Here is a 24,320-nt window from a genome sequence, read left to right as displayed (position 1 = left end):
ACTACACGGACCTTGAAGCTCTACTTGAAAAGGTCACCTCTTTTTTTGCTCCGGTACCTTCCATATGGACGCCTGGAACAGCCACGAGGACCACCAGCCCATCCACCTAAGGAAGGAGGCAAACCAAGGATGGCTCTTGTCTCTGTGGTCCCAGCTCAAGGCAGGCTCATACCCACAGGTTTGGCTGATTCCTTCACGCTAAGGTGAGATGACTCGCCTGTGTGTCCATCAGGAAATGTGACATGGAAGTGGACATGAACTTTTACAACTTATTTGTCTGGTCATTGAACCAGAGGTGAATTTCCCGGGACGCCAGTGTACTCCGGCTTTGGGACCCCTCACATGCTTGCCCCATACCTGGTTTTTGATTCATTTTCTTAAAGAAGTCTCCAGATGTCGTACAAGCTTCAGGTCCCTCAAAATTCTGTCCTTAATATATGACGTTGCGTGTATGTGGGCTTAAGTCTAGAAAACTTGACACTTAACCCAAGATAGAAGGTCAAAAGAGTGCTTCTTCCAGAAAGACCCCTGAAATTGTAGATTCCAATTATTCTTTCTGATTCAGGTAGATATCTTGCCACCAAAAAAACCCCAAAATGCCTTTTTACAATCAAAGTTAAACTAAAATAGAAATCCATGACTTTTCAGGTTTAAACTTGACCTTTTCTCATGGAAGGGTAAAGAAATGAGAATTAATACTATATTGTTTTATATATATGGTACTACACATAATTGTTGCTATACTTTTTGTTGTACCAACTGTTACTGTTTATTTAGCACTTACTCTGGGCCAGTTTGACAAGGACTCTGCACACATTACCTCAGTCCTCATTACAGCATGGTGAAGTAAGGACACCCATTTTACAGATGGGGAGAGTGAGGCTTGGAACAATTAAGTAATTTACCTAAAGTCACACTCTAAACTGGGTCTGATTAACTCCAAAGCCTTAAGCTTTGTTTAGGCAGAAAAGTTAAGAAGTTAGAATCTTCCACTATCCTGGCTAAATAATCTTTCTCTAAATTGACACAACATCATAAACTGATGATACTTCAATAAAAATACATATTAAAAAATCTTTCTCTATACCAATTCTAACTTCTTAGTAGATCCTTAATCTCTAATCTGCATTTTCTTCTCATAACCTCTTCTCTTGTCGTGAAATTTTGTGAGGGGGTTAAGGAGGCTAAATTGAAAGAAATTTAAATTAGATCCTAGCTGACTTAATTTAAAAAATGTTTAAATCGCATTTATGTTCTACCTCCAAACTTGAGACTATGGCTGATCAAAAAAATCTGAATCTGTAAAGCAGATTCAGAGCAAAACAGAAATAAACTGTGAGTATAAGAACTTACAAACCAAAAAAGAAATCAAACAACACTCACTACAACCTTAGAAAAAATTCACACCATATCACTTTTGGATAGTGTTTTTTTGGTTTGGTTTGGTTTGGTTTTTTAACTAACTCTAAAGTACTTCCTCCATTCCATGTAAATCATTCTTACCCTACACTTAAAAGGTATCTATTCAATAAAATTACAAGCCATCCTTTGTCTAATGTATCATTGCTCTTATTTCCCACCTTTTCAAAGTTATTAGTTTAAGAGAAGTTATAGTAACTGTAATCTCTACCCACCCCACCCTCAAGACAACCTGCCAGAACGGCTAGACGTGGATGCTCAGCCTACCTGTGCCTCAGCTTCAAGAGAGGAGAGCTTGTTCTGGAGAAGGAAGTCAACTTTTCTTCGTGTTAGAACAACTGACGTCTTTCTCTTTCCTTCCTGTCGGGTGGGTGGGCCCTGAGTGCCTCTGTGACTAGTACCCCACATCATCAAGGACCCGGGGGTGGGGGGTCAAAGCCACCCGAAACCACACCCAGGAGCTCTGGTCTGCCAACAGTTTGCGTTTTTAGAGGTCTTCTCTTTAGGAAAGACCAAACCGACTCTACTGCACTGTTTCACCCTGACAAGGAAACCCCAAGAGACTAGAGGCTTCAGATATTTAAATGTTCCCACATTTGCAAGGGCTTTCTCACTGACCTCAAGTGTAAATGACTCACTGCGTCTCAAAGAACAGCTGCTAACTCAAGAATCGATTTATAGGAAGACTGACCTGGACTCTTTTGGGGTAAATTTCACTGAAGTACAGCCTACATATGGAGTATGACACAAACCACAAGCACAGATTGATAAATTTCCCCAAAGTGAGCACCTCCCTATCCAGAAACGAAACTTAGGCAGCAAACCAGGAGCCCCTCACACGCCTTCCAGTCACTACCTTCACCCCAAAAAGAACGATTATCCTGACCTCTAATGTCGGTCATTAGGTCTACTGATTTTGCACATTTTGTAAATGGAATCATACAATGTTAACTCTTTTGTGTCTGGCTTCTTTTGTTCAGCATGTTTATGAGATTTATGCCCACTACTGCATGCAGTTATAGTTAGTTCATTCTCATTGCAGTCTTATTTCATTGTATGAATAAATAAAAATGTGTTTGTTTATCATACTGATAACGAGCCTTTGTGTTATTTATGATGGTTGGCTACTATGAATAGTGTTGCTACAAACTTCCTCATATAGTCTCTTGTGTGAATATCTGCACAGGTTTCTGCTGGTTCCGTGCCTGGGAGTGGAATTGCTGGTCACAGGTTAGGTGTATCTTCAACACTAGCAGATGCTGCCAAACCGGTTCCCAAAGCTGTTGAATGATTTACATCCCACCAACAAGTTCTGGGGGCTCCTCGTCCTCCCCAACCCTTGATTTTATCTGCCTTTCTTACTTTATCCATTCCGGTGGGTACGTGGTGGTATCATATTATGGTTTTAATTTTCATTTCCCTGATGTATAGAGTAGCTGAGCAATTCGGCATCATTTTATATGTTTATTGGTCATTTGGATATCTACTTTGATGTAGGACTTTTGACATCTTTTGCTTGTTTTGCTATTGGGTTATCTTTCTGTTATTGATCTGTAGAGGTTTTTTATATATTCAGGATAAGAGTCCTTTGTCAGCTATTTAATGGGCTCTTTTTGGGGGGGGAGAGGAGGTAATTAGGTTTATTTATTTGTTTACTTTTAGAGAAGGTACTGGGGATTGAACCCAGGACCTCCTGCATGCTAAGCATGCACTCTACCACTTGAACTATACCCCACCACCAAGGGCTCTTTTGAGGCCCTCGGACTCACTCATGATGGTGAACTAGTATGAACTCTAATTGAGAGACTATGATTCAGGCAAATCAGCTGTTGACCAAGATTAAGGTGCCCTGTGTGGCTTTGGGAGTCACTAGATCTCTCAGAATATTCCTGGGCCTCAGTTTCCTTGGCTGTAAATGACATTCACTTTGGTCATCCCTTTGGCTCTTTGGTTCTGAAATCTCATTCTTCCGTGACCTGAGGATGATGACTCAGGGGATGGGGAACTCTACCAGGTGAGGAGCAGGCATGGGCGGGAGGGTTAAAATGACAAGTGGGAAGAGCGAATTAAGAGGGCAGGCTTTGGGGTGAGACAGACCTGAGTCACCCTGAGCAAAGCACCTGGCCTCTCCGAGGGTTCCCTCTTACATTACAGTTCACTCAACTCACTCACAAACATTTATTGTGCACCTTTTTCGTCAGGCCAGGGTGATCGTGGTAGAGGACCCTCGGCCTAAGAAGATCCTTAATAAATGGTAACTGCTGTCAATTTAGCAGTAGCCTTACTGTTTTATAGCCTTAGATACTCAGTGACTCCACTTAGGGATATTTGGAGGAAAATGTTTTCAGATGAGGGTGTCCCAGAAGGATCATTTCCAAAGCAGGTACGACTTTGCTACGGCTCCTACAACAAATACTAAATGTCATAGACTGTGTAGTGTAGCTTAAACAACAGAAGTGTGTGCTCTCACAATTCCAGAGCCGAGAAGTTCAAGAGCAAGGTGTTTCTAAAACTGGTTTTCTCTGGAGGCTTGCCCCTTGGCCCGTAGGCAGCTGTCTTACCTCTGACTTCCCATGATTTCTCTGCGCCTGTCTGTGCCCTAATCTCGTCTTCTTATAAGAACATCAGCTGTATTGGATCAGGATCACCTTAATGACCTCATTTTAACCTAACCACCTATTTAAAGACCCTGTCTCCAAACACACCCTATTTCCAAATAGAGAATGTCACATTCTGAAGTCCAAGGGGGTTAGGGTTTCAACATATAAATATGGGGAGAGACACAATTCAGCCCATAACAGTAGGGCATACTAGCATTAGAACTTCTATCTACATTTATTTTTTAAAAAGCTAAAACCTAAACTTTATTACTATTTAATAATGGGTTCATAGTTTAATACGTCATAGTTGAAACAAACATACCTTTGGGACACCTGCACAAAAATGGTTCCTGCCAGAAGAGCGTAATTAAAGAAGTTTGGAGACCAGTGACCTAAGGCCCCAGGCTACAGTGGCGACAGCAGGGAAGAGTTGGCAAAGATGCCTGGGTGTTGAAATTGAGCAGGCATAAATTAGATCACAGCTGAAGTTGAAGTGAGGTGACCCAGGGCTGGCCTGGGGGTTAGAGCAGGGTAGCAGTGGAAGGGGAAAGAGGCTGAGTTGCTGAGGGGGCAGGAGTCGGGCAAAGAGAGAGTGAACAAGATAAATTACCAGCGGAAACCTTCGGAAAGCTGTGTGTGGCAGGTTGTGGCATTCTTCTCTAGGAAATGTCCCCGCCCTGTAAACTGGGGCGGGCCAAGACTCGCTCTGGACAATGAAATGTGAGCACATTTTTTTTTGTTTTTTTCATCACATGAATGTAGATATCACTTTATTGGAACATCACAGAAAACATAAATTTAAAATTGCCACACCCTTCCAAAAACCATCACTGCCTATATCAGAGCTTTCCTGGACAAAGTTATTGAGCTATTATAGATCAAAAGTATAGCTTTGGTTTTTTTGCTTTGTTTTATTTAGAAGTATGTGCAAATGACTAAAGCTGGGCCCCTAGAATCGAGAACGTTGGTGCAGTTGGTAAGCTGCAGCTACTAACTTCGGCAAATTAAAAGCACACAACTAAAACTAAATAAAAACCCAACAACAAATACTGTCAAACTTACAAAATGTTAACAGTATTGCTAGAGAAAAGCACTTGTTGTCAGGATGTTACTCTTTAAAGTTTTCTTTCTGTTTCTATATCTGTGTTACTGGTAGCAGCATCTTCCTAACCAGGACCCGGGCCACCATCCCCCAGCCCTCCCCTCTCCCTCAAAGTCTTCAGAGTCAAGATGTTCCACCAACCTGGTCCCTGTGTGGAGAAGACATGGGGCAGAGCCATAGCGGACCCTCAATGGTCATGTAGCAACACATACACCTTTGTTGTCGTCAACCACCAAGAGTCTAGGGTCATTTGTTTCAACAACTAACCTAGCCTATGCTGACTGATGTAGGGTGTGCGTCTTTTTCATAGACACAGAACTGATAAACCATTTAATCACTACCACAGCGTGAAAACCAACCAATCAGAAGAAATGCCCCTGCTGTGCCCTGAGTTATCCTTTAGTTGTTGGATCTTAGGGATAAGGCTCCAGGGAAGGGGTGGGGGAGCCAGGATTGGGAGGAAGAGGGACCTAAGGGGCTCAGAGTAATAGCCATTTCCAGTTGGTACAGACGTATTTCAGCCCCACTGTGCCTGTGCGTCCCAGCTGACAGCAGACTTAAATATAGGCATTTCTTAGCTAATCTCCTGAGCATGTAATTTCTTACCACTTTAGATATGTGTCAGCTACAGTTTATTTTCTTTTCCATTACGAGATTAAATTTCTTGGACTTGAGTGTTTTGCAACTGCCATCTTCATCACCGTATCATCATTATTATTGTCAGCTTAGCATGACTCCATGGTACAACTCAGCAACACACTCCTAAGCACGGGGAAAAGAAGGAAAACTCAAGCATCCACGGGGCTGTATTTAAGAGGCAAAGAGCTACAGAGCATGGCCAGCACTGGCAGACCCGACTGTGGCTGGGGATATTATTTGTGGAGGCAACAAGGCTATGATTATTAGGCCCACATTTGCTAAATAAAGGCATTGACAACACCAATCCCATTTCTAAAGAGTGTATTTAAGAGACTTAACTCGAAGAAAGTAAGCACCCAACACCTGCCAAGCTACAGGTGAGACCCAAATTGAAAAACAAACCCAAGATCCACTCCACTGACTCGCTACACACAAACGAAACATTATTCCAAAATCTGGTTGAATCCTGGAGAGTCGTGAGCAACTCTGAGTCGGTGTGCGTATACCCCAGGACTGCTGAGGGGCAGTCATTCTTGGCAGAGCGGAGGTGCTGGAATGGCAGTTAGTGAACTGCCAAACGTCCTAGTGATTTAAGTTCCTTAGCCCTCCAGGGCATAAACCAATTCGGCAGAATACAAGACCACAGCACTGCATTTTAACAAGCACTGCAGCATCACTGAGCCTAGAGAATTCAAATCTTCCCACTGACTGAAATTCGCTTTTCAAATTTTTTCATAGAGACCATATCTTAGTCAACTTTGTAGCCTCTGCTCCAGCTCAGAGGCTGCTGCAAAGTGAGTGCTCACCATATGTGCGCTGAGTAAGGAACAAATTGTTCTGAAGATAAACAGACCAATTCATCCACTTCTGGGGCAGAGTCAAAATGACATGTATCACGATCATTAAAGAAATGTTCTTTGATAGTTAAAATTGGAGAGTGATATCCAAGGTAGACAAAGTTACGTAAAAATTTTTTTAAATTTACATTTACATGTTTTCTGTTGATTTACACACATGCTGGTGATTTTCAGTCACAATTTAAGGTCTAAGCATTACTAACACACTATCCCAGCAGCCATTCAGGACACTCATTTGAATTATGATATTCCTTGAAGGCTGAAGCAATTTAGAAAAGATGTCCCAAACCTCACAGTCTTCAATTCCAGGTGTCCACTCAGAACCTGTTCACTCTTGCTTTGCACATAATTCTAAGACGCCTAGCTAGTGGGCCTCTGGGGCCACCAGAGCAGAAGAAAATGAGAAGAGAATGAGAAGGTCCCTGTTTGGCTTGGAGTGTGGTGTCACTGAGGGCCTGGAACCGGGCAGGCAGGGTTAAGTGACTGAGAACACCTAAAATGGGATTTTCAGGTGAAGTTGGGAATGTCAGGAAGATGAAACAGAAATGCCAGACATAGAATCACATGTAGACTGAAGCTCAAGGCTGAAACACTGGAACTAGGAAGGGAACAAAACTCAAAAGGTAAAGGGGGGTTACTGCTCAGTAGTAGATCATGTGCTTAGCATGCACCAGATCCTGGGTTCAATCCCCAGTATCTCCATTAAGGAAGAAATTTAAAAAATAAATACACCCAAACTCAAAAGGTAAAAAGAGTTTAGAATCTGAGAAGCAGAAACCAGGTGTGGGAGGGCACCCTGTCCCCACTCAGCAGGTCCCCCTGCTCAGGTCAGGTGTCCAGGGCAGGGCAGCCTTGTGTCTTTCACCCTGTGTTCCTCTGCCCCTCTTCCTTCCCACAAGGAGGCAGGCGATTGCATCTCCCTCTACTCCCAGTTCTCTGCAACAGAGTATGAGGCAGAAATAATATGTGGGGAAATCATTCAATTATTCAGTAATTTTTAACTGTGCACTTACTAGGTGCCATGTACAACTGAAGAGGCAGGAGATAAATTAGTGAATAAAACGGATTCTGCCAGCATGGAACTTAGATTCTATACGGTAGAAACAAGGTCTGCGGATAGACTGAATGCGGTCTCTGCAGTTTATTTCTACCATAACTGGGGATCCTATGGTCAGCGCATCTTGGGAGGATGGGAAGTGGATTTTACCTGCTAGGTTTTGGAGAGGTAGTAAGTAACAAAGCTTGACTTCGTGGGCGTGATAAAACCAGAAAAAGTAGCTCATAAAGTCAAAGGTCTTAGACTCAGATCACATACAGGCAGCACACTTAACTGCCCTTCTTGGAGAGCGCTGTACCAGAGACCAGTGCAATTACTAATTTTATAGAAACCCTTGTAGACAAGTTAAGTCTATGTCATTCTGGTTAAGGTAGCCAGGAAGTGTGCAGCATTTTACAAAATTTTCCATCCAAAATGAGTTTTTTAATGGTGCTCGAAGGAAAAATAAAATTTCATTTATATGGAAAACTTACCTCCATAAGAAACGTTTCGTTCAGCGCTAAAGTTTCCTAATCCTGGATCCCCAAAGAACTGCAAACAACATCTCAGACTGCCCATCACGTTCAGAAATCTCTTTACAATTTGTTACTAGGTGTCCAAACCCGCTTAAATGTTCAAATTAATCCGCACAGTACAAACTGGAGGGAGGGGCCAAGACGACCCTTTCCCTCCCGGACTCTCTTTGTCCATTTGTTTTCTTTTAGTTGCTGCGATCTCGCGACCTGCCGGGATACCCAGGCGGGTTCCCGCCGGAACTTTCCGCCCGGGAGGCCGAAAAGGGAGGAGCTAATCCCGCGGTCCCGCCGGGACCCGCCCAGGCGGCACCGCCTTCAAGGGAAGGGCGGTGCCCTAGAGGGGGTGGGCGGGGCCCCGGGGAGGGCGGGGCCCGCCTCGCGCACGAGAGGCGGGGTCTGAGTGCGCCTGCGCAGTGGGCTCTACTCAGGGAGGCGGCGGCGACGCGCAGGAGGAAAGATGGAAGACTACCAGGCTACCGAGGAGGTAACTGCCGGGTCGGCGACGGGAAGGGTGGAGGCCAGGAGTTCCGGGTGCGGTGGGCGGCGGCAGCCAGGGGCGTGTGCAGGCACCCGGGCCGCGTCCGGCCGAGGGCGGCGGCCGTCCCCAGCGCAGGCTGACGGCACCCGCGCCCTGCCAGGCGCTTCGCGGTGACCCCCAAGCCCGGCCGGCTCAGGGCGTCGTCGCCCTGCCCGGGGCGGGGCTCGGGGGCGGGGCGTGCAGGGGTCTCCCCGCGCGGCAGCGCCCGCCCCTGGTTCCCTGGGGAGGGGGCTCCGCAGCCCCGGGGCGCGGTCTTCCGGGGTCCCGGGCGGGAGCGCCCCCTCGCGCCCCCGGGGCCCCCGGCCAGCGGCGCTCCCGACCCCGGCAGAGCGCCGTCACTCGCTCCCTTTATTCCGCGGTGCAGACCCCGCCTTGGGTTGGGGAGACTAAAGGCCGCTCGTGCGTCTGCTGGTAGATACCTTCACGCGACTCTCGAGTGACATGCACGCGGGACCCGCACGTACAGTTACATCTCTCTCAAGTCCCTTCAGTCACGGGTTTGGTGCTCAGGCTGTGGGCAAAGTGCAGAAGTGTACGGTAGGAGAACCTGCTTTTGTCTTGGATCCCACACCTGTTCTCCAGCGCTGTGTTCACTCCCACCGAGGCCCCGTCACTTACATTTCAGTTGAGTTTGAGATGTAAGATAGATCCTATTTGTGGAGGAAAAAAATAATCTCTTATTGCCTCAAGCGGAAGACGTTCATGGTTACAGTGCTGCTAAATGGCTTTCCTTCAAGCTTACGAGCATTCAGGGAATATAGTTGATGGGTCCTGCAGGATAGTTGCCCATTTTCTTCTTGCTAAATAAATACTTGTTGTTGAAATACAAATTCAGTCCTACGTATTATGCAGCCTGTCAGAAATAAAAGCCGTAGATCATTTGATAAGGTTTGATATTTTACTATTTTTGAAATTTAGCTTAAGCAGGAATGTTTTGCGGAGGCAGGAAATATACATATATATAATATACATATGTACACATATATGTATAGCTTGAGAATTGATCTTAGAGTTTCATTTTTAATCTAATTTCCTAACTAGCACAGACTTTCTATGGCAGTGGCATCAGTGTTTGAATACTGGTAGCAACCAAGTGAATAATTAGGAGAAACCATGGTTCCGGAGCAACTATCTAAGAAAAAGCTTTTCCCTGTAAACTAATAGAATATTGGAAAATGGCTTGTATTTTAGGAATATTGAATAAAACTTTAAGAAAGGAAACGGCAATGTAGAGGAAGCCCTTAACACCGGTATTTTAATACTGTGCATTCTAATTCTGGCTCTGACCAATGAGGTGGCTAAGTGACTTCATTATTCCAGATCTCAGTTGAGTATCTGAGAAATGAAGGGGCTGAACAGTGATCTGTGTTTTACACAAGATAAAGCCCTGGGAGGCTGAGACCATGATTACCTTTCCAGTAGTCCTGCCTTAGGTATTTGCTAGTTCGCGCCACTCCTCCTAACAGCCTCTGCGTCCTCTGACTTCAGGTAGATGCCTGGATCTTTGTAACGGTACTCTTGGCTCATTGCTCATCTTTCCTGTAGAAGCTGAAACTGCCCAGTGGTTTCTGTACCGCTGCTGTACCTTCCACTTTTGTCTATAGGAATGCCCCTCACCCCTTTTCCATGGTTTAACCACATGGAAAGTTATAGGGGCTTTCCTGTATAGTTTAGGATCACTGAAGCCTCTTGGGAGGATCCTTTAATAAACTTCAAGAAATAATGCAATTTCTTTAAGATAATGCTAATTTTCATTAACTTGGTGTGCTGGCTTTGTCTCCAAGTATGACTTCTGAGTATAGCAAGCGAGGAGGCTTCAGGCAGTCAGCTCTTGCTCCTCCTGGAAAGAAAGGGTCATGACTAGAACCGGGCCACAGTATTCAGCAGCCCAGCAGGAAGGAAAACCCCCACCAGAAGTGGGGCTCTCTGCCTGTATTCTACCTGGATGCACATTGACTGAGGGCCTGGGGTTGCCCCTTGGAAGGCATTTCCAGAGCTCAGGAAAGGAAGTTCCCACGACTCCAGGTACCTTGTACCCACTCAGATGTACCATATGTAAAAAGAAAGGAAAAAAAAAAACTGTTTATAAACTCTTGGCACCAGATTTCTGCTGGCAGTCCAACTCATCTTGACGCGCTGGTGCGAAACGGCTGTGCTGGCCTTTGGTTGTGTGGTTCTCAAGTAGGACAGCACTGAGAAGGAAAATATTAACAGCAAATAGTAAAATCATTGTGAATTTTACCACTAATAGTGGTTAAAAACAAACAAACAAAAAACCCAAACATCTTAAGTTTCAAGCTTCCTGATCAGTTTACATCAGGGAAAGAAAGTAATTTATGCAAAAGTCAAGTAACTCATTAAACTTCTATATTTATGAGTGATCCTAGCAGCCAGTTGAAATGGACAGAGGGCTTGAATTATAGTTTAAAGTGAAGTCAGTCTTTGGGGTCATGGAATGATTAAAACAAAACAAAAACCATTTAAATTATGTATATGTATTCTAAGTCTCCTGACTGCCTCTCATTAGCTCCGTGGTCCTCAGAGAGCTGCTTTAATGTTTTTGAGTCTCTTTGTAATGTTTTCCTCAGTAAAATGAACAGCCTGGTTAGATTATTTCAAAGGTCTTCATTTCTAAATTATGTTCATTACCTAAATTTGCATTGATCAATGCAGTGGAAAAGGATCTTTTAAATCAATCAAGCTGAACTACTTTTCTTCCTTACAGACCGCTTTTGTTGTTGATGAAGTGAGCAACATTGTAAAAGAGGTAAGAGAAGAAACGCTTCCTAAAAAGGAGTGTTTGATTAATGGCTTGTATGAGTGAAAATAATGTGTTTTAAATACTGTCTTGGAATTGTTTCAACTGAGCCTGTGTGTTTTGTCATTTCAAATAACAGTTTTTATTTCAATGAATATCTAGATAAGAATTACTCCCATATTATGTAAATTATATATTTTAAATGAGACAGAAAATTTTGCTAGCATTATTACTGAATGTTACTAAGGCTTGATTCTATAACCTCTTAGCATAAAAGTTGCATGGTATACAAATGAATGTTCTTAGTGCTTAATGAAAAGTGAATATTAAAAAACTGAACAACTTCCATTTACTGAAGACCCATGATCAGTTAGGGCTTATTTTTCTTACATTCCTAAACCACCCACTTTATCAAACATGGTCCCTCCCTTAGATGATGAGAAGGAGTCAAAAAAGGCTGTTGTTCATTCATTCAAAAATATGTATCAAGAGGACATGCAGGAAGCTGTCGTGCAGAGAGTTTACAGAATAGGGGAGGGCCAACATTTATCAAATAATTACACTCAAAAATGTAAACCTGCATTCCCTGATGATAACTGGCACAGTATATGGTGCTTTGAGGGGTTAACCCAGCTAGTGAGTTCAGAGCTGGAATCTGGAGAAAATAGAAGTAGTGTTAACTCAGTGAAAAGAGGGGGACGGACATTCCGGGCAGTGGACAAGTGCAAAGGCCCTGTGGTCCGGAGTGTGCCTGGTGTGTCTGAGGGACTAGAACGAGGTGGATGTGGCTGGACTAGTGCAGAGCGCTGGGGGAGCCTGGGGCAGGAACGTGGCTAGAAACATTTTCCTAATCAGTCCCCCCCACCCCTACATTGACCACAGATAGTGAAGACTGAGCACAGTGAAGCCAGTGGCTAAAAGATAGCCCTTAGATGATCTAAGGTTAACAGTACCATTTGAGGTTATGTATGTGATTTGGAATTGACTTTAATGCAAATTATTATTAATACAAACTATTGACTAATGCCAGAGTAATAAAGAACCACAACCTATTTTTGTGAATATCATCAAAAAGCAGAGTGGTTTTGTTCTACCGTATGTATTGTTCAACATCAGGCATGATTTTCTAGTTGCTTTGCAGGGTCTGTAACATTTCCTTTTCATTGTTTTTCAAAAAACAGTGTTTCTGAGTGGGAAGGGATAAATTGGGAATTTGAAATTCCCACCTCTGGGAGAGTGATGGAAGTGTTAGCTATCTTGATTGTGGTGGTGGTTTCATTGGTGTATACATCTATCAAAATCCATCAGATTGTACATCTGAAATATGTGTAGTTTACTGTACAGGAATCATACCACCAAAAAAGGTGTTAAAAATAATAAATAAATTATGATAATAAATATTCGAAACAAAACAAACAAAAACTGGTGTTCCATGCAAACACAGCAGGAGGACGGGTGAATTGCGCCAGGCCTGGGAGAAGTAGAGTCGGTTGGTTGCGACATCTCCTCGGGCCTCACTTGTTTCGAATTATCTTTGACTTGGTTCCCAGGCAGCAAATACAGTTGCAGGCAGACCTTCCAAGTCTCCATGGAAGCACAGGGTAATACTGCAGTGTTACTTTCACACGATCACCAGCCTCAACAGCTTTTTTTTTTTTTTTTTTTTTGGCTCCTGGCAATAGATTAATTCTGTACTATTTTAAGTGTTGGGTAATAGTAAATTTGGATGGGTCCAAAATTAGAGGAGGGTTTTCCTCCCTCCCTGAAAAACAATCATTCCGAAGTGTGTGTGGAGAGAGTTGCCAGAGTTAGAGGTTTAGCCTGAGTGCATACCCTGGTCCCTTGGAACCCGGAGCTCCTGTGCCCCAGCCCCACAGTAAGCTCTGAGCTGGGGAGGGGGCGAGACAGGCAAAGAAGGGGAAGAAGGAGCTGTGATAATGGGGGACGGAGAGCCAGAGACCACGCAGAGTCCCAGGATGACTAGGAATTTTTACAGGTAAAAATCAGGGTGTGACTGTAGGTAGCTTTTTGTTCCTCAAAACCAAGATCACTGGGCTCAGGCCCCAAGCCGTAGACCCCAATCTATCACCATAGTGTACAACTCAGATCCTGGGACTTTTTTCCTACATGTCTGAGGACAGAACATGGCCCTCACTGAATGTTGTTATTTTAGGCCATAATTATCATTAAAAACTATTTTCCAGCTTCAGCACAAGCTAGAAAAGGGGTAGAGAAGAAAGCTGCTTAGAAGCAGGCACACTGGCATCAACATAAAAGGCCCAGAAAATCATAAAATGGGAATATTGTCACTACCATCTTAACTAGGAGTACGGCAAGGAACCACGTGTATTCCTCAGTAACTCTTGAAGCGTACAGTGTGAACCCTCCCCAGAGTGCAGTGCAGGAAGGAAGACAAGGAACTTCGTAACAAAGAAGATCATCACCAACTTAAAATAAGTTCTGGAATGTGTAGAGCAGTTCTTTGGTTTTCTGAAAAATGTACTTTTGTGATAACATATTCCCAGAAAATGCTAGATAAAGGAAGTATTTGTAAATACAAGATTATTCGGATAGATTTGTACATTGTCAGTTGTACAACCAATAAAGATTCCTCTTTCTTCTGTACTTTTAAGAAAAGACTAGGCAAAGGAAAATATTTTCTAGCTTCAGTGGAAAGAAAATGCATTGCTTATCTCCAGATACTAATCCCAACAGTGAAAATTAAATAGTCAAAATGTTTAAAAAATGCCAGATGCTATATAATTATGTGTTTCAGAAATGAATATAAAACTTAAATAAAATACAGCACTGTTAAAAAAGGTATATTTGTGAAGGAGTCCTCACGGCTACAAAGCACCTTACACTGTATGCAGATTGTGCTGGAGCAGTTCTGGGGGCGGTGCCAAGGGTACCGCCCTCAGTCCTCACTGCAAGTTCAGAGAGTTTGGGTGTGTCCTCCTAACGGGGATGTCCGTGCTTTGTCTTCTAGGCCATAGAAAGTGCAATCGGTGGCAATGCCTATCAACACAGCAAAGTGAATCAATGGACCACAAATGTAGTAGAACAGACTTTAAGCCAACTCACCAAGCTGGGGAAACCATTCAAATACATCGGTAATGAAATGTTGCTTCTCGTTTGTATTGGTGGTGGTGCTTAAATACTGGTCAGAGGAGTGTGTGGTGTCAGGAGACAGCAGTGTGGCAGCACAGGGCCTGACCTCAAAGGAAGCCCCTGGTAGGAGCAGGTCACTTGTCTTGTGCACACGACCACCGCCCGTGTGGCTGCTGGAACCACCGCAGGGCACATTGCCGGATTCCGCAGCATTTCAGATCAGGTGCTTTTAGAACAAGTGTGGTGACGTGTCAGTGTCGTAGGACCAGGCACTCTGCCCCTAGCATTTTTAGCATGAGTGTCAGCCACGTGATCTACACGTACACCCTGAAAGTGGAAATTTGTGTTGCCAAGTAGATTTCTCTAATAAAAGTTTGTTTTAATTGAAGTGACCTGTGTTATCATGCAGAAGAACGGAGCGGGGTTACACACGGCAAGTTCCTGCTTCTGGGACAGCTCTACTGACGGTACGGTTTCATTCCTATTGTGACGGCTTGTCGTGGGCATTTCCCTGGAGGCTCTGCAGTGCCTGGACCTTGCTGAGATCTAGGTTATTCAAAGCAGTGTTTTATGAAGTGTGTGCTTGGATGTTTCATGTCTTTGAATGTATGTTAATTAGAGTCACCTTTTAAAACATTTTACTGAAGAGACTGGCCAGTCTTTGTCACAGAGAGGTAGGTGCTTGAATGCTTAGCCTGTGAGAGATCTGAAGTCTCTGCTCTTCCCAGTTCTCAGCCCGCCCGCCTCTTCCCCACAGGGAGCTGCACCGTGCGATGGGAGAACAAGACCATGTACTGCATCGTCAGCGCCTTCGGACTGTCTATCTGACCGCCTCGTCCAGCCCATGACCTCTCTCCTTTTGTCTCAGCCTTTCTCCACCTTCTAACCACCAGCCATCTATTCACTGAACCCCTTTCTCATTCTCTTTAAGTGTGTTTTTGGGCACTCTCAAAATGTAGAGAAAAAAACCAAATAACTGCACTGTTCTGTGAGCTGCACGGCTACGTCAGAGGACTGGCTCACCGGAGGCAGGCAGGAGCCTTTACTGCCGCTCGTCTTAACTCTGATTCTCTCTCTCCAAAGGTGCTAAAAGCCGACATCTGCTAGTGTGAACTTTCTCTACTTTCTGAAATGATTCAAATACACTAATTTTCCATACTTTGTACTTTTGTTAGAATAATAAATTATTCCAATTTAAAGTTTGTGTTTTCTTCATAGTCTGAATAGTGTCACAAATGAACTCTCCATATTTAGTTAGTGGCTTTAGAATCTATAAAACTAAAAAACAGGAAAAGAAAAGTTACAATTCAGCTTTGGTCCGTTCCAATACAGTGATTTGCTAATTCACCCATGGGACCAGATCCTGACTGCTTGGCCGTGTTCTAGTCGGGTTTCTGCCCCTGGACATTGTACCTTTCACTCTCAAGTGCCTCTCTTCCAGAGCTTAAGGGCTGGGAAGTGGACAAGCTGGCTGTGTTCCGTTAGCTGGAGCGCGCTAACCCACACACTCAGCCCAGACCTGCAACACGATAACCTCTATTCCCACGTTCTCTAATTTTCAGTTTAAAAAAAATTTTGGTACTTTAGGGCTTACAAAGTGCTTTCACATTCATTCATTTTGTGTCCACAACAATTAGGCCATTATTTATGAATCAGAAAAGGTGTCTAGAGGTTACTTGACTGATTTAAAATAACATCCAAGTAATACCACTTATATGTGGAATCGAAGAAAATGACACCAGTGGACTTACTTACAAAACAGAAACAGACCCATAGACATTGAAAACAAATTTACAGTTACCAAAGTGGGAGGGATAAATTGGGAGTTCGGGATTAGCAGATACAAACTACTATATATAAAATAAACAAGGTCCTACTGTGTAACACAGGGAACTATATTCAAGTTTGTAATAACCAACAATGAAGAAGAATATATACATATGTATAACTGAACCACTATGCTGTACAGCAGAAAGTACATTGTAAATCAACTACATACTTCAATTAAAGAAGGCACATCCCAGTGAGTGGGGAGGTGGGTCTGTGACCTCATCTTCCATGCTCGTCCATGGGTCATGTTATCACAGCAGTAACTCACTTTTGCTTCCACGTGCAAAAGTGAACAAAGCCCTGCTCTTGCTGCCTGGATGGTCGAATTAACTCCATGTACAGAGAGCAGACAAAAATAAGATACATAAAGATCAAATATTAAACATTTTATTAACATCTACCAGAAAAGGAGTCTCCTAATGAAGCCATTCCCAAAGTGTAAATTTGCCATAAATAAACATTTATTTACTTTTGATTGATTATAATGATCATTCTGTGATCAAGTGTTACTGTGCTCACTGACACAGTTCCAAGATTTAATACATAGTGTATCTTTCCTTTTGAGCTTAAAGTTCAGAGTTACTTTACAAATATTTACAGTTGGTTTTTTTTTGTAAAAAGGCAGTTTTCAGCAGCAGAAAATCCTCTTTCATAGTGCGGTGGTGTTACCAGTTTATCTGAAACATGTCAAATCCAGATAAACAGGGTAATAAGATGTGACAGACTCCAGCAACTTCCCCTTGGCCTGCAGAAAAGAGTTGTACCTTTGTTTTTTTTTTCAAAAGTCTAACCTCTAAGGCAACTGGTTTCTAAAACCCTCAAAATACATAAACATACTTTAGTGTTTTAAGTTGTCTTCACTGAACGTCCCTCTTAATCATCCCTTCTATGAGCGTCTGTGTTTTCCCCTGTGAGGATTCCAGGAAAGAAGTGACCACATTTTAACCTGGTGAACATAACTGCACCTTCAGTAAACAGTCCATGGACTACCTGAGGCTGGTGACATTCGTCCTGTAACCTGCCTGTGTAGCAGGTTGGGTTTACATAATATATTGAAACTTTTATTGCAATCTGTAATTATGTACAGGAGCAGTCTTACAAACCTTGAATATGTTTTTTTATACCCCCTTCTTTAGCCTTTCAAATGGGGTTTAAAAGAGAAAACTGCCATCATTTCACTGCTTTAATGATTTAATAATAAATCAAGCGGACCTTTATCCACATGGATAATGAAGCTCTCCCTAGGGAAACTGAAATGCCTCTGGTCATCTTCCAGGTTCCCCTAGACTGGACCAGCATAAAAATTATCCCAAAGATGATGTTATTCAAGCCATTACCATGGAAGAACTAAAGTCAGCCCTTTGAATTTATAAGTTAACTTTGCAAAACTCTGATACCCTCCAAGACAAAAAAAAAAAAATTCTTGCTACTATCTGAAGTTTCTGGCAGACCTAATATCTATGGCACATATAATACATGCTAAATGCTATATACTTTAAGCAAATTTTTGCATGGAAGATGTAATCTGTTGATATATATGATACACCAGAGAAGAGAAACTGAAAATGCATGACTTAATAAAAAAACATTCCCCCCTTACTTTCTTTTGTGAATTTTTCATTGTTTCCAGCTTAGTTACAAAAAGTAAATAAATACACCTGTATTTTTATTTTCACTGACTTGATACCAGTAAGAATTAATGTGTGAAGATATCAGTCATCAGTTAATAATTACACTACAGGACAAGGACAAGCTTTAAAAATGCCTAGTGAGTACAGCTAAATGCCTCAGATATTTACATTTACTGATAACAGCATTCCAAATTATGGACAATTATTTTATAATGATGAAAACTTGTAAACTATATTATACTAGAATACATTAATCGGCACAGTAAGTCTTCATCAATTTACATAGTTATTTATAGTTAATATAAGCTGTAAAATTTGGTAACGGAAAATTTTTTCAATACCTCTGGATGCACAGAATCAAAAAACGTAATCACATCATTGCAAATGTAAAAACCATGTAAACTTGAATTACCCTTGCAATAATACAGTTGTTTTAATTCAAATATTCTTATTTACAAGGTTTTAAAAACAAATATAAATGGAATTCATATTAAAGGTACATTAGCATTAAAATTTTAATTAAAAAGAAAGATACGAAGTCATAATGAGTAGTCTCCCATGAACCTCCAGGAGTTCCCAGCACTGCCAACAGTGGCACAGAACCTTTAGGTATGAGTGGTGACGTGAGAGTTAATGCATAGATGGAGAAAATGCAGGTGCTGTTTGCAGAGGGGAATAATCACATCCCATACCTTTGTTTCTGCCAAGATGGCATCGATCAGGATGTCTGCAACCATCACATGTAAACAGTTCAAGAGGGGTACTATTGTGCACGTCCAGGGAAAAGCAAAGGAGGTATCTACACCAGACTCCTATACTTAGTCAATGAAAAGAAAGGAAGTGGAAATCTCCAGGGCTTTCTACAATGCCGCAGATTCAGCGGCTCCAGAAGACTTCCACAGAGCAATTCATCTGTTCACTTGACCACCACGGGCGGGAATGATTCCCAGCAAGTTACCTTCTGCCCAGAGATGTTCCTCCGTAAGCCATCTAAAACGTGTTACTTTCTTTCATCTAGTTTCCAAATGTGAAACTGAAAAACTTTTTGGCAATAATGAAAAAATTGTTACATCAATCACTTGTTTAGCTTTTATTTAAAAAAAAATAGAGCTCTACGGGGTATCACCTTTAACAGAGCTGCAGAAACTACTGCTTACTGGGATTGTAACGGGTACCCTCCTCCCCAGCCCAACCACAGGGACATCATTCATGTTCATGTATGTAATGCTCACACACAGTAAACACACACACATATGTGCACACACATAGGCCTTGGAAAACTGTGTGGGAGCAACACTCCCCACTGGAGCTGACAACTTGTCAATCACCCTCACCCTTTCCTATGAGACTTACCAAACCCTCCTCAGAACTCCAGACACTGGCTCTGCTCTGATGGCGGGGAAAGGCTACAATCTGCCCACCCATCTCCCTTTTCCTAAAGCGCCATTACCCCTGCATGCATTTCACAGCAGTTACCCATCACTTGAGATGCGGGGTCATCCAGACCACAGGCCACTCAGTGGGGAAGGACTGCCTTTGTGAGGCAGCCACAGAAATGGGCTTCCCTTTGAGTGTAAAGGGTCAAAAACTGATTCCATGGGGCAGAGAAGAAAAGGAGGAGGAAGAGAAATGTCACCATGCTGAGGCCCTTATTCATAAGGGCTTTCCAGGAACTTGGAATTAGTAAATTTTTTAAAGTACGTAATTCTCTCTATTGAAAACAGGAGTAATTTCTCCCTTGCCACTGAGAATATGCTCTCTCTCATCTGAAATCTTTGAAAAACGATTTGGCTGTTTAAACTTGTCAGTGCCTCTCTTCCCAAATAAATGCAGTCAGTCTAACAATAAATTTGGCCCAATGTTTAAATTTGTCCTCAGTTTCAGTTTTCCTTCAAACAAACGTAAACAAATAAGGACCAGGAAATCTCTGCTTATAAGACAAGTCTGCAGACAGGCAGGTAGAGGGGAGGCCGGGAAGCGGTCGGTCACAGCAGGGCAGCCGGGGGCTCAGTCACTCTCAGACCCCTCCTTGTACTGGGCCCGGATGGCCTGGCCGTTCTGCAGGGGCATTTCTTCATAGTCACTCCTGTTACAAAAGAGAACTTTGATACCATTCGGCTTTCGACAGCACTTGATTTAGGCTTCTCTTCATACTGACATGAGCTCGTTTCCCAGCTTCACGATCTCCATTTCTATCACCAACTGATACTACCCGCTCCTTCAACCCACTGATCTCCGGGGCCTGTCATCCAGAAGGAACTGTTCTTCCCATGGTCACCACTCACTGCCGGTGTCCAGCAAGAAGGGACACCACCCTATCTAAGCCAGAGTCATGAGCAAACAGAAAACCAGGCGCTCACGTGATGCTCCCAGGTGAAAGAAACACGACAATACCTTGAAAATCATTTTAGAATGATTAACAGCCTTTTCCATAAACATGCAGAATCAGGCTGAGCACCCCCCCAAAGGGCAGCCTTCAAGGAGATAGTGACCTACCCATAGATGACGTCATCGTCTGAGTCATTCAGCATGGAGAACGCAGGATTGTCTTTCAGCTGGGACTCTGAAAACCAACACAAGCATTTTTATGTCACTACCCGGGAGAGGCAGGAGGCTGTCCTAGAAAAACGACAAGAGTTGGAAAGAGCTGGATTCAAATCCTAGCTTCTACCATTTATGATCCATGTGACCAGAACGAGTCACTCTGTCCCTGAGCGTGTTCTCCTGTCCACAAGCCGGGGCCATGATGAGGAGTGGGAGCAGCTACCTCCTCCCAGGTCCACCCCAGGGGCAGGGCTGACAAACGGGTCAGAGACCTGGGATCTGCCCACCTGCTCCCTCCCACCCTTGGGCCTGAGGAAGCTTCTTGGCCTCTGGTCCATCATTTGTGAATGGGAGTAATGACCTTCACTAGGAGGGGCTGTGAGGCTCGAGGGGACCCTCCATGCAGGTGCTCTGGGAACTCCCTGAACGGAAAGCCAGGTGGCCCTGACATGCGACGCACCACCCAGGTTCCAGGAGTTCTCACCCCGCTGCACGGGGGCTGCTCTGCTTTGTTTGGGGTTTGCTCGGGGCGGGGTGGGGGGTCCATTTGGTTTTCTTTTGAATGGTCCCAGCACTAGTATTCAGCAGACTTTATTCGTGGGGCTGACAGATGTAATGCTTGCGTCAGGACCCCGGCACAAGACATCCTTCCATCCTGGGCTGTTACAACAACACTGCAGCTCAGAGCTCGCTGTTTAAACCTACCTTGTCTCTCTCTGCTAAAGAGCAGGACTGTGGATTACAGCGCCAGCACTAACGGGAACCCGGGAAGTGGGTCCTGAACCTCAGCCGGCCCCGGGGCAGCTTACCGTAAAGGGCGTTCTTCGAGGGTGAGTACACAAAGGCCAAAGTGTAGAGGTAAAAGTTCAACAAGCCATAGAAAGATAAGAATTCAGCTGGTGACACAGTCAAGGGAATAAGCTGTCCCAGAACACAGTCTGTGTGGACACGCCAGCCAGCGCTGCTCCTAACATCAGTGACTGTGAACCAGCCACCGGGACCCAGGGTCCACACCCGGACGTCAGGATGCAAGCCCCCTGCCAGAAGTTACAGTGACCGTTCATGGGCACCTGTAAGTCACAGGTGAACTGTGCTCTCTCCTACCCATGGAGACCTCTGGGGTGGCAGAACCTGACGTGATCAAGTTATACGCAAAGGGCAGGGAGGCCACATGGATACAGGTGAATAAAGAATGAAACAGAGAACTGGAAACAGACTCTTAATCATTCTTCACATTTTCTGGGTTACAAATCCCTTCAAGAAACTGATAAAAGTTTAATGTGAAATTCAGTCACAAAAATGTGAAAAATTGTGCATGAATTCTATGGATGTAAGCAAGGTGAGGCGCCCCATGGAAAGAACCCAAGATGTGAAGGATTAGCCCCAAAGCATCCCCTGATGGAAGCCATCACTGGAAGGGAGGTAGGGGCCATGTGCTCAACCTGATCAAGCATCTGAAAGGGTTTCCTGCCCAGGCACCAGGCCTCAAGGAACCGAAGGAGGTCCCGCTGTTCGCCTCCCCTCTCTGGAGACACAGGTAAACCACAGCTGGACACACCTGGGGGACAGTAAGAGATGCCATCTGGGGGAGACAGGACCCCGGAAGCAGGCCTCAGCCTCTCCTCATGCTCTGTGGAGAGGGCGGGCAGCCCTGGCCCGACATGAGGCTTGGAATGTCCTTTCCAGTCCCCGGGCCACTGAGCGAGAGCGCAGTGCGGAGAGCGGCTGTGGGCACTGCAGGCTTGGCCCCACATGGTGAGACCTTGGGGACTGCCGTGCCCTGCGGGGTCTTGGAGGGCCAGACAGCAAGCCCACCTCCTGCTCAGCACCGACAGCTGTGGGGCCCCCAGGGCACGCCGTACAGGTGACCTGCCGCTTCCTGATGTTCTCAGGCCTGGAACGCTGCCCCCTCCACTAGGGTGCGTGCCTGACGTCTTTCCACAAAAGGATATAATTCTGGTAATGAGTGGACAGTTCGGCTACAAAATTGTCTTGTAATACTTGTGCTCCGAACCTTAAATAGAGGATGACGATGCTGGAAAAAAGAGGGGCCAACATGTCAAAATATACCAAGAAACAGCACCAGCTTCACAGAACTTGTTATGTTCACTTAGTCCAGTCACAATTATTTCTGCATGGAGCCTCGTGCGCCTGCAGACACACATACACACACACGTGCACACACAGCCTCTGCCGCTGGTTCCTGGTCTCAGATCCAGGCGGCCCAGCTGCTGGGACGTGGACCTTATCACAGCCTGGCATCGGGGCCCTGCAGCCCCCCGGGCACAGGCCCCTCCTGGTCTCCTACTCCCTCAGTCGTGTTGTCAGGACCACCGCCTCCAACACATCACCAGCTCCCCGGGGAGGGTCTGCTCCTCCTGGCCCTACTTCCCCTCCTCGCGCAGGGGCCCACACACCTCTGCTCTGACACCTGCCCACTGAGCGCGTGACAACAGAGGGCTCTGGTAACAGGAAGCCCCCTCCCTTCCCTGTGATCCACTCCTCAGTCACAGCCAGACTGACTGTTTAATCAAATGTAAATCAGATCCCTTCACCTCCCAGCTGAAAACCCTGCAAGGATTCCCATCGCTGAGAAAAGAACCCAGGCTTTTCACGGTGGCCTGCGAGGCCCAACCTGACCTCCCGTCCAGCGGCCACCCTCCCTCACGTCCCTATCTCCTGTGACGCTGCTGTCCCCGAGCCCCAGCTTCAGCCCCTCCTTCAGGCCCCAGGCCAAAGGTCACCTCCTCAGAGAGGCGCCCCCACCCACCCCACTGAAACAGCCACTTCCCTGCTGCTGTCCTCACATCCGACTGATTTCACCATGGCACTTGTGTTATTTATTTACTTCTTTATCTTCCTCCACTGGAATATCAGTGGAGAAGATATTCTCCAAGGAGAAGCCTGTCTGCTGGCTGACCAGCGCAGCCACTCCGTAAGTATTTACTGCATGAATGAATGAGTCCCCTTGAAACGTCTAGGAAGAAACATCACAAAAGCCTAACCGCTTCCAGACAGACTGTACAGAGGTCATCACAAGGAGCCGGCAGCTCCCCCCATGGACCGGGGTGCGTGAGGGTGTGTGTGGGGGGCGAGGGTGAAGGTGTGTAAGAGAGAGGGTGTGTGGGAGTGTGTGAGGGGGCCTGTGAGATAGAGGAGGGCTGTGAGGAGATGGGAGAAGTGCTGCACGTGTAAAAGCAGGCGAGGGCGCACTTAGTGCTGAAGAGAGACTATGTTACGACACATGCACCTCTATTTTCAGGTGAATTTAGACGCTGAATAAAACTCAAGCTCATCTGCAGTCCGGGGGGGTTCGCGTGCTTTGCTGAGCGAGACACACGACTCCTGGAGGGCGAGGAACGAACCCAGGTGCCTGCGAGAGTCCTCCAGTCAACAAGGCTGGGACCCCAGAGCGCCGGGTGCGCCCAAGGCAAAGGGCTGACAGCCATTTATCTGCCACCCGAACAATCAAGAAAGAAATGCAGGTAACTACATGTTTTTCCTCCTCTGCGTTTTGATTTTAGCAGAAAGAGACAAACCATAAACAACCAAAAAACTACCTGGAATTCATCCAAAGACACAACCAGCGCTGGAAGTATGTCTTTATTAACACTCCTCCCTCCCCCGGGCACTCCCTCAGCCACCGCACACGTCGGGGCCCCGCTCTGGGGAGGAGGCCTCCCCCTAATGGATACACTGGCTAGAAGCACCAAATTAAC

At 44.9% G+C, this 24,320-nt stretch overlaps 3 protein-coding genes across 9 annotated transcripts in view; 1 reads left to right on the top strand and 2 right to left on the bottom strand.

Annotated features, from left to right (window-relative positions):
* The window catches only part of SYTL3 (synaptotagmin like 3), a 79,107-nt gene extending 70,632 nt beyond the window's left edge, over positions 1 to 8,475 (bottom strand). For 2 of the 5 annotated variants that reach the window (XM_072966107.1, XM_015246593.3), the window contains exon 1: positions 8,148 to 8,464. The gene's annotated coding sequence lies outside the window, so the exon portion shown is untranslated. Of the gene's footprint in view, positions 1 to 1,686; positions 1,807 to 8,147 lie in introns of those variants that run through there. The other 3 variants (XM_072966108.1, XM_031679915.2, XM_015246590.3) reach the window with 3 other exon arrangements.
* A 77-nt stretch (positions 8,476 to 8,552) lies between these two features.
* On the top strand, positions 8,553 to 15,795 carry DYNLT1 (dynein light chain Tctex-type 1). Of its 2 annotated transcripts, none has more exons than XM_072966110.1 (5): positions 8,553 to 8,673; positions 11,453 to 11,494; positions 14,475 to 14,598; positions 15,006 to 15,063; positions 15,354 to 15,795. In XM_072966110.1, the coding sequence occupies exons 1-4, from the start codon at positions 8,647 to 8,649 to the stop codon at positions 15,059 to 15,061; spliced, it is 249 nt and encodes an 82-aa protein (XP_072822211.1). In that variant the 5' UTR covers positions 8,553 to 8,646; the 3' UTR covers positions 15,062 to 15,063; positions 15,354 to 15,795. The 2 variants fall into 2 exon arrangements, with proteins under 2 accessions (XP_072822211.1, XP_006197761.1); XM_006197699.3 differs by having other exon boundaries at positions 8,558 to 8,673; positions 14,986 to 15,063.
* Positions 15,796 to 16,797: 1,002 nt separating this feature from the next.
* The window catches only part of TMEM181 (transmembrane protein 181), a 51,807-nt gene continuing 44,284 nt past the window's right edge, over positions 16,798 to 24,320 (bottom strand). For both annotated transcript variants that reach the window (XM_072966105.1, XM_072966106.1), the window contains exons 14-17: positions 22,554 to 22,636; positions 21,411 to 21,500; positions 20,554 to 20,620; positions 16,798 to 20,143 (exon numbers count right to left, since the gene is read on the bottom strand). In XM_072966105.1, the coding sequence (XP_072822206.1) occupies positions 20,065 to 20,143; positions 20,554 to 20,620; positions 21,411 to 21,500; positions 22,554 to 22,636 (319 nt within the window). In that variant the 3' untranslated portion in view covers positions 16,798 to 20,064. The remainder of the gene's footprint in view (positions 20,144 to 20,553; positions 20,621 to 21,410; positions 21,501 to 22,553; positions 22,637 to 24,320) is intronic.

This window comes from Vicugna pacos, chromosome 8 (assembly GCF_048564905.1).
Source record: "Vicugna pacos chromosome 8, VicPac4, whole genome shotgun sequence".
Lineage (NCBI taxonomy): Eukaryota > Metazoa > Chordata > Mammalia > Artiodactyla > Camelidae > Vicugna > Vicugna pacos.
This window is presented reverse-complemented; position numbering and strand designations above follow the sequence as displayed.

Coding starts and splice junctions, on each gene's coding strand:
- DYNLT1 (XM_006197699.3), top strand. CDS start 8,647: ATGGAAGACTACCAGGCTACCGAGGAG. Junction 11,495..14,474: donor TGAGCAACATTGTAAAAGAG/GTAAGAGAAGAA, acceptor TTTGTCTTCTAG/GCCATAGAAAGTGCAATCGG. Junction 14,599..14,985: donor GAAACCATTCAAATACATCG/GTAATGAAATGT, acceptor TTTTAATTGAAG/TGACCTGTGTTATCATGCAG.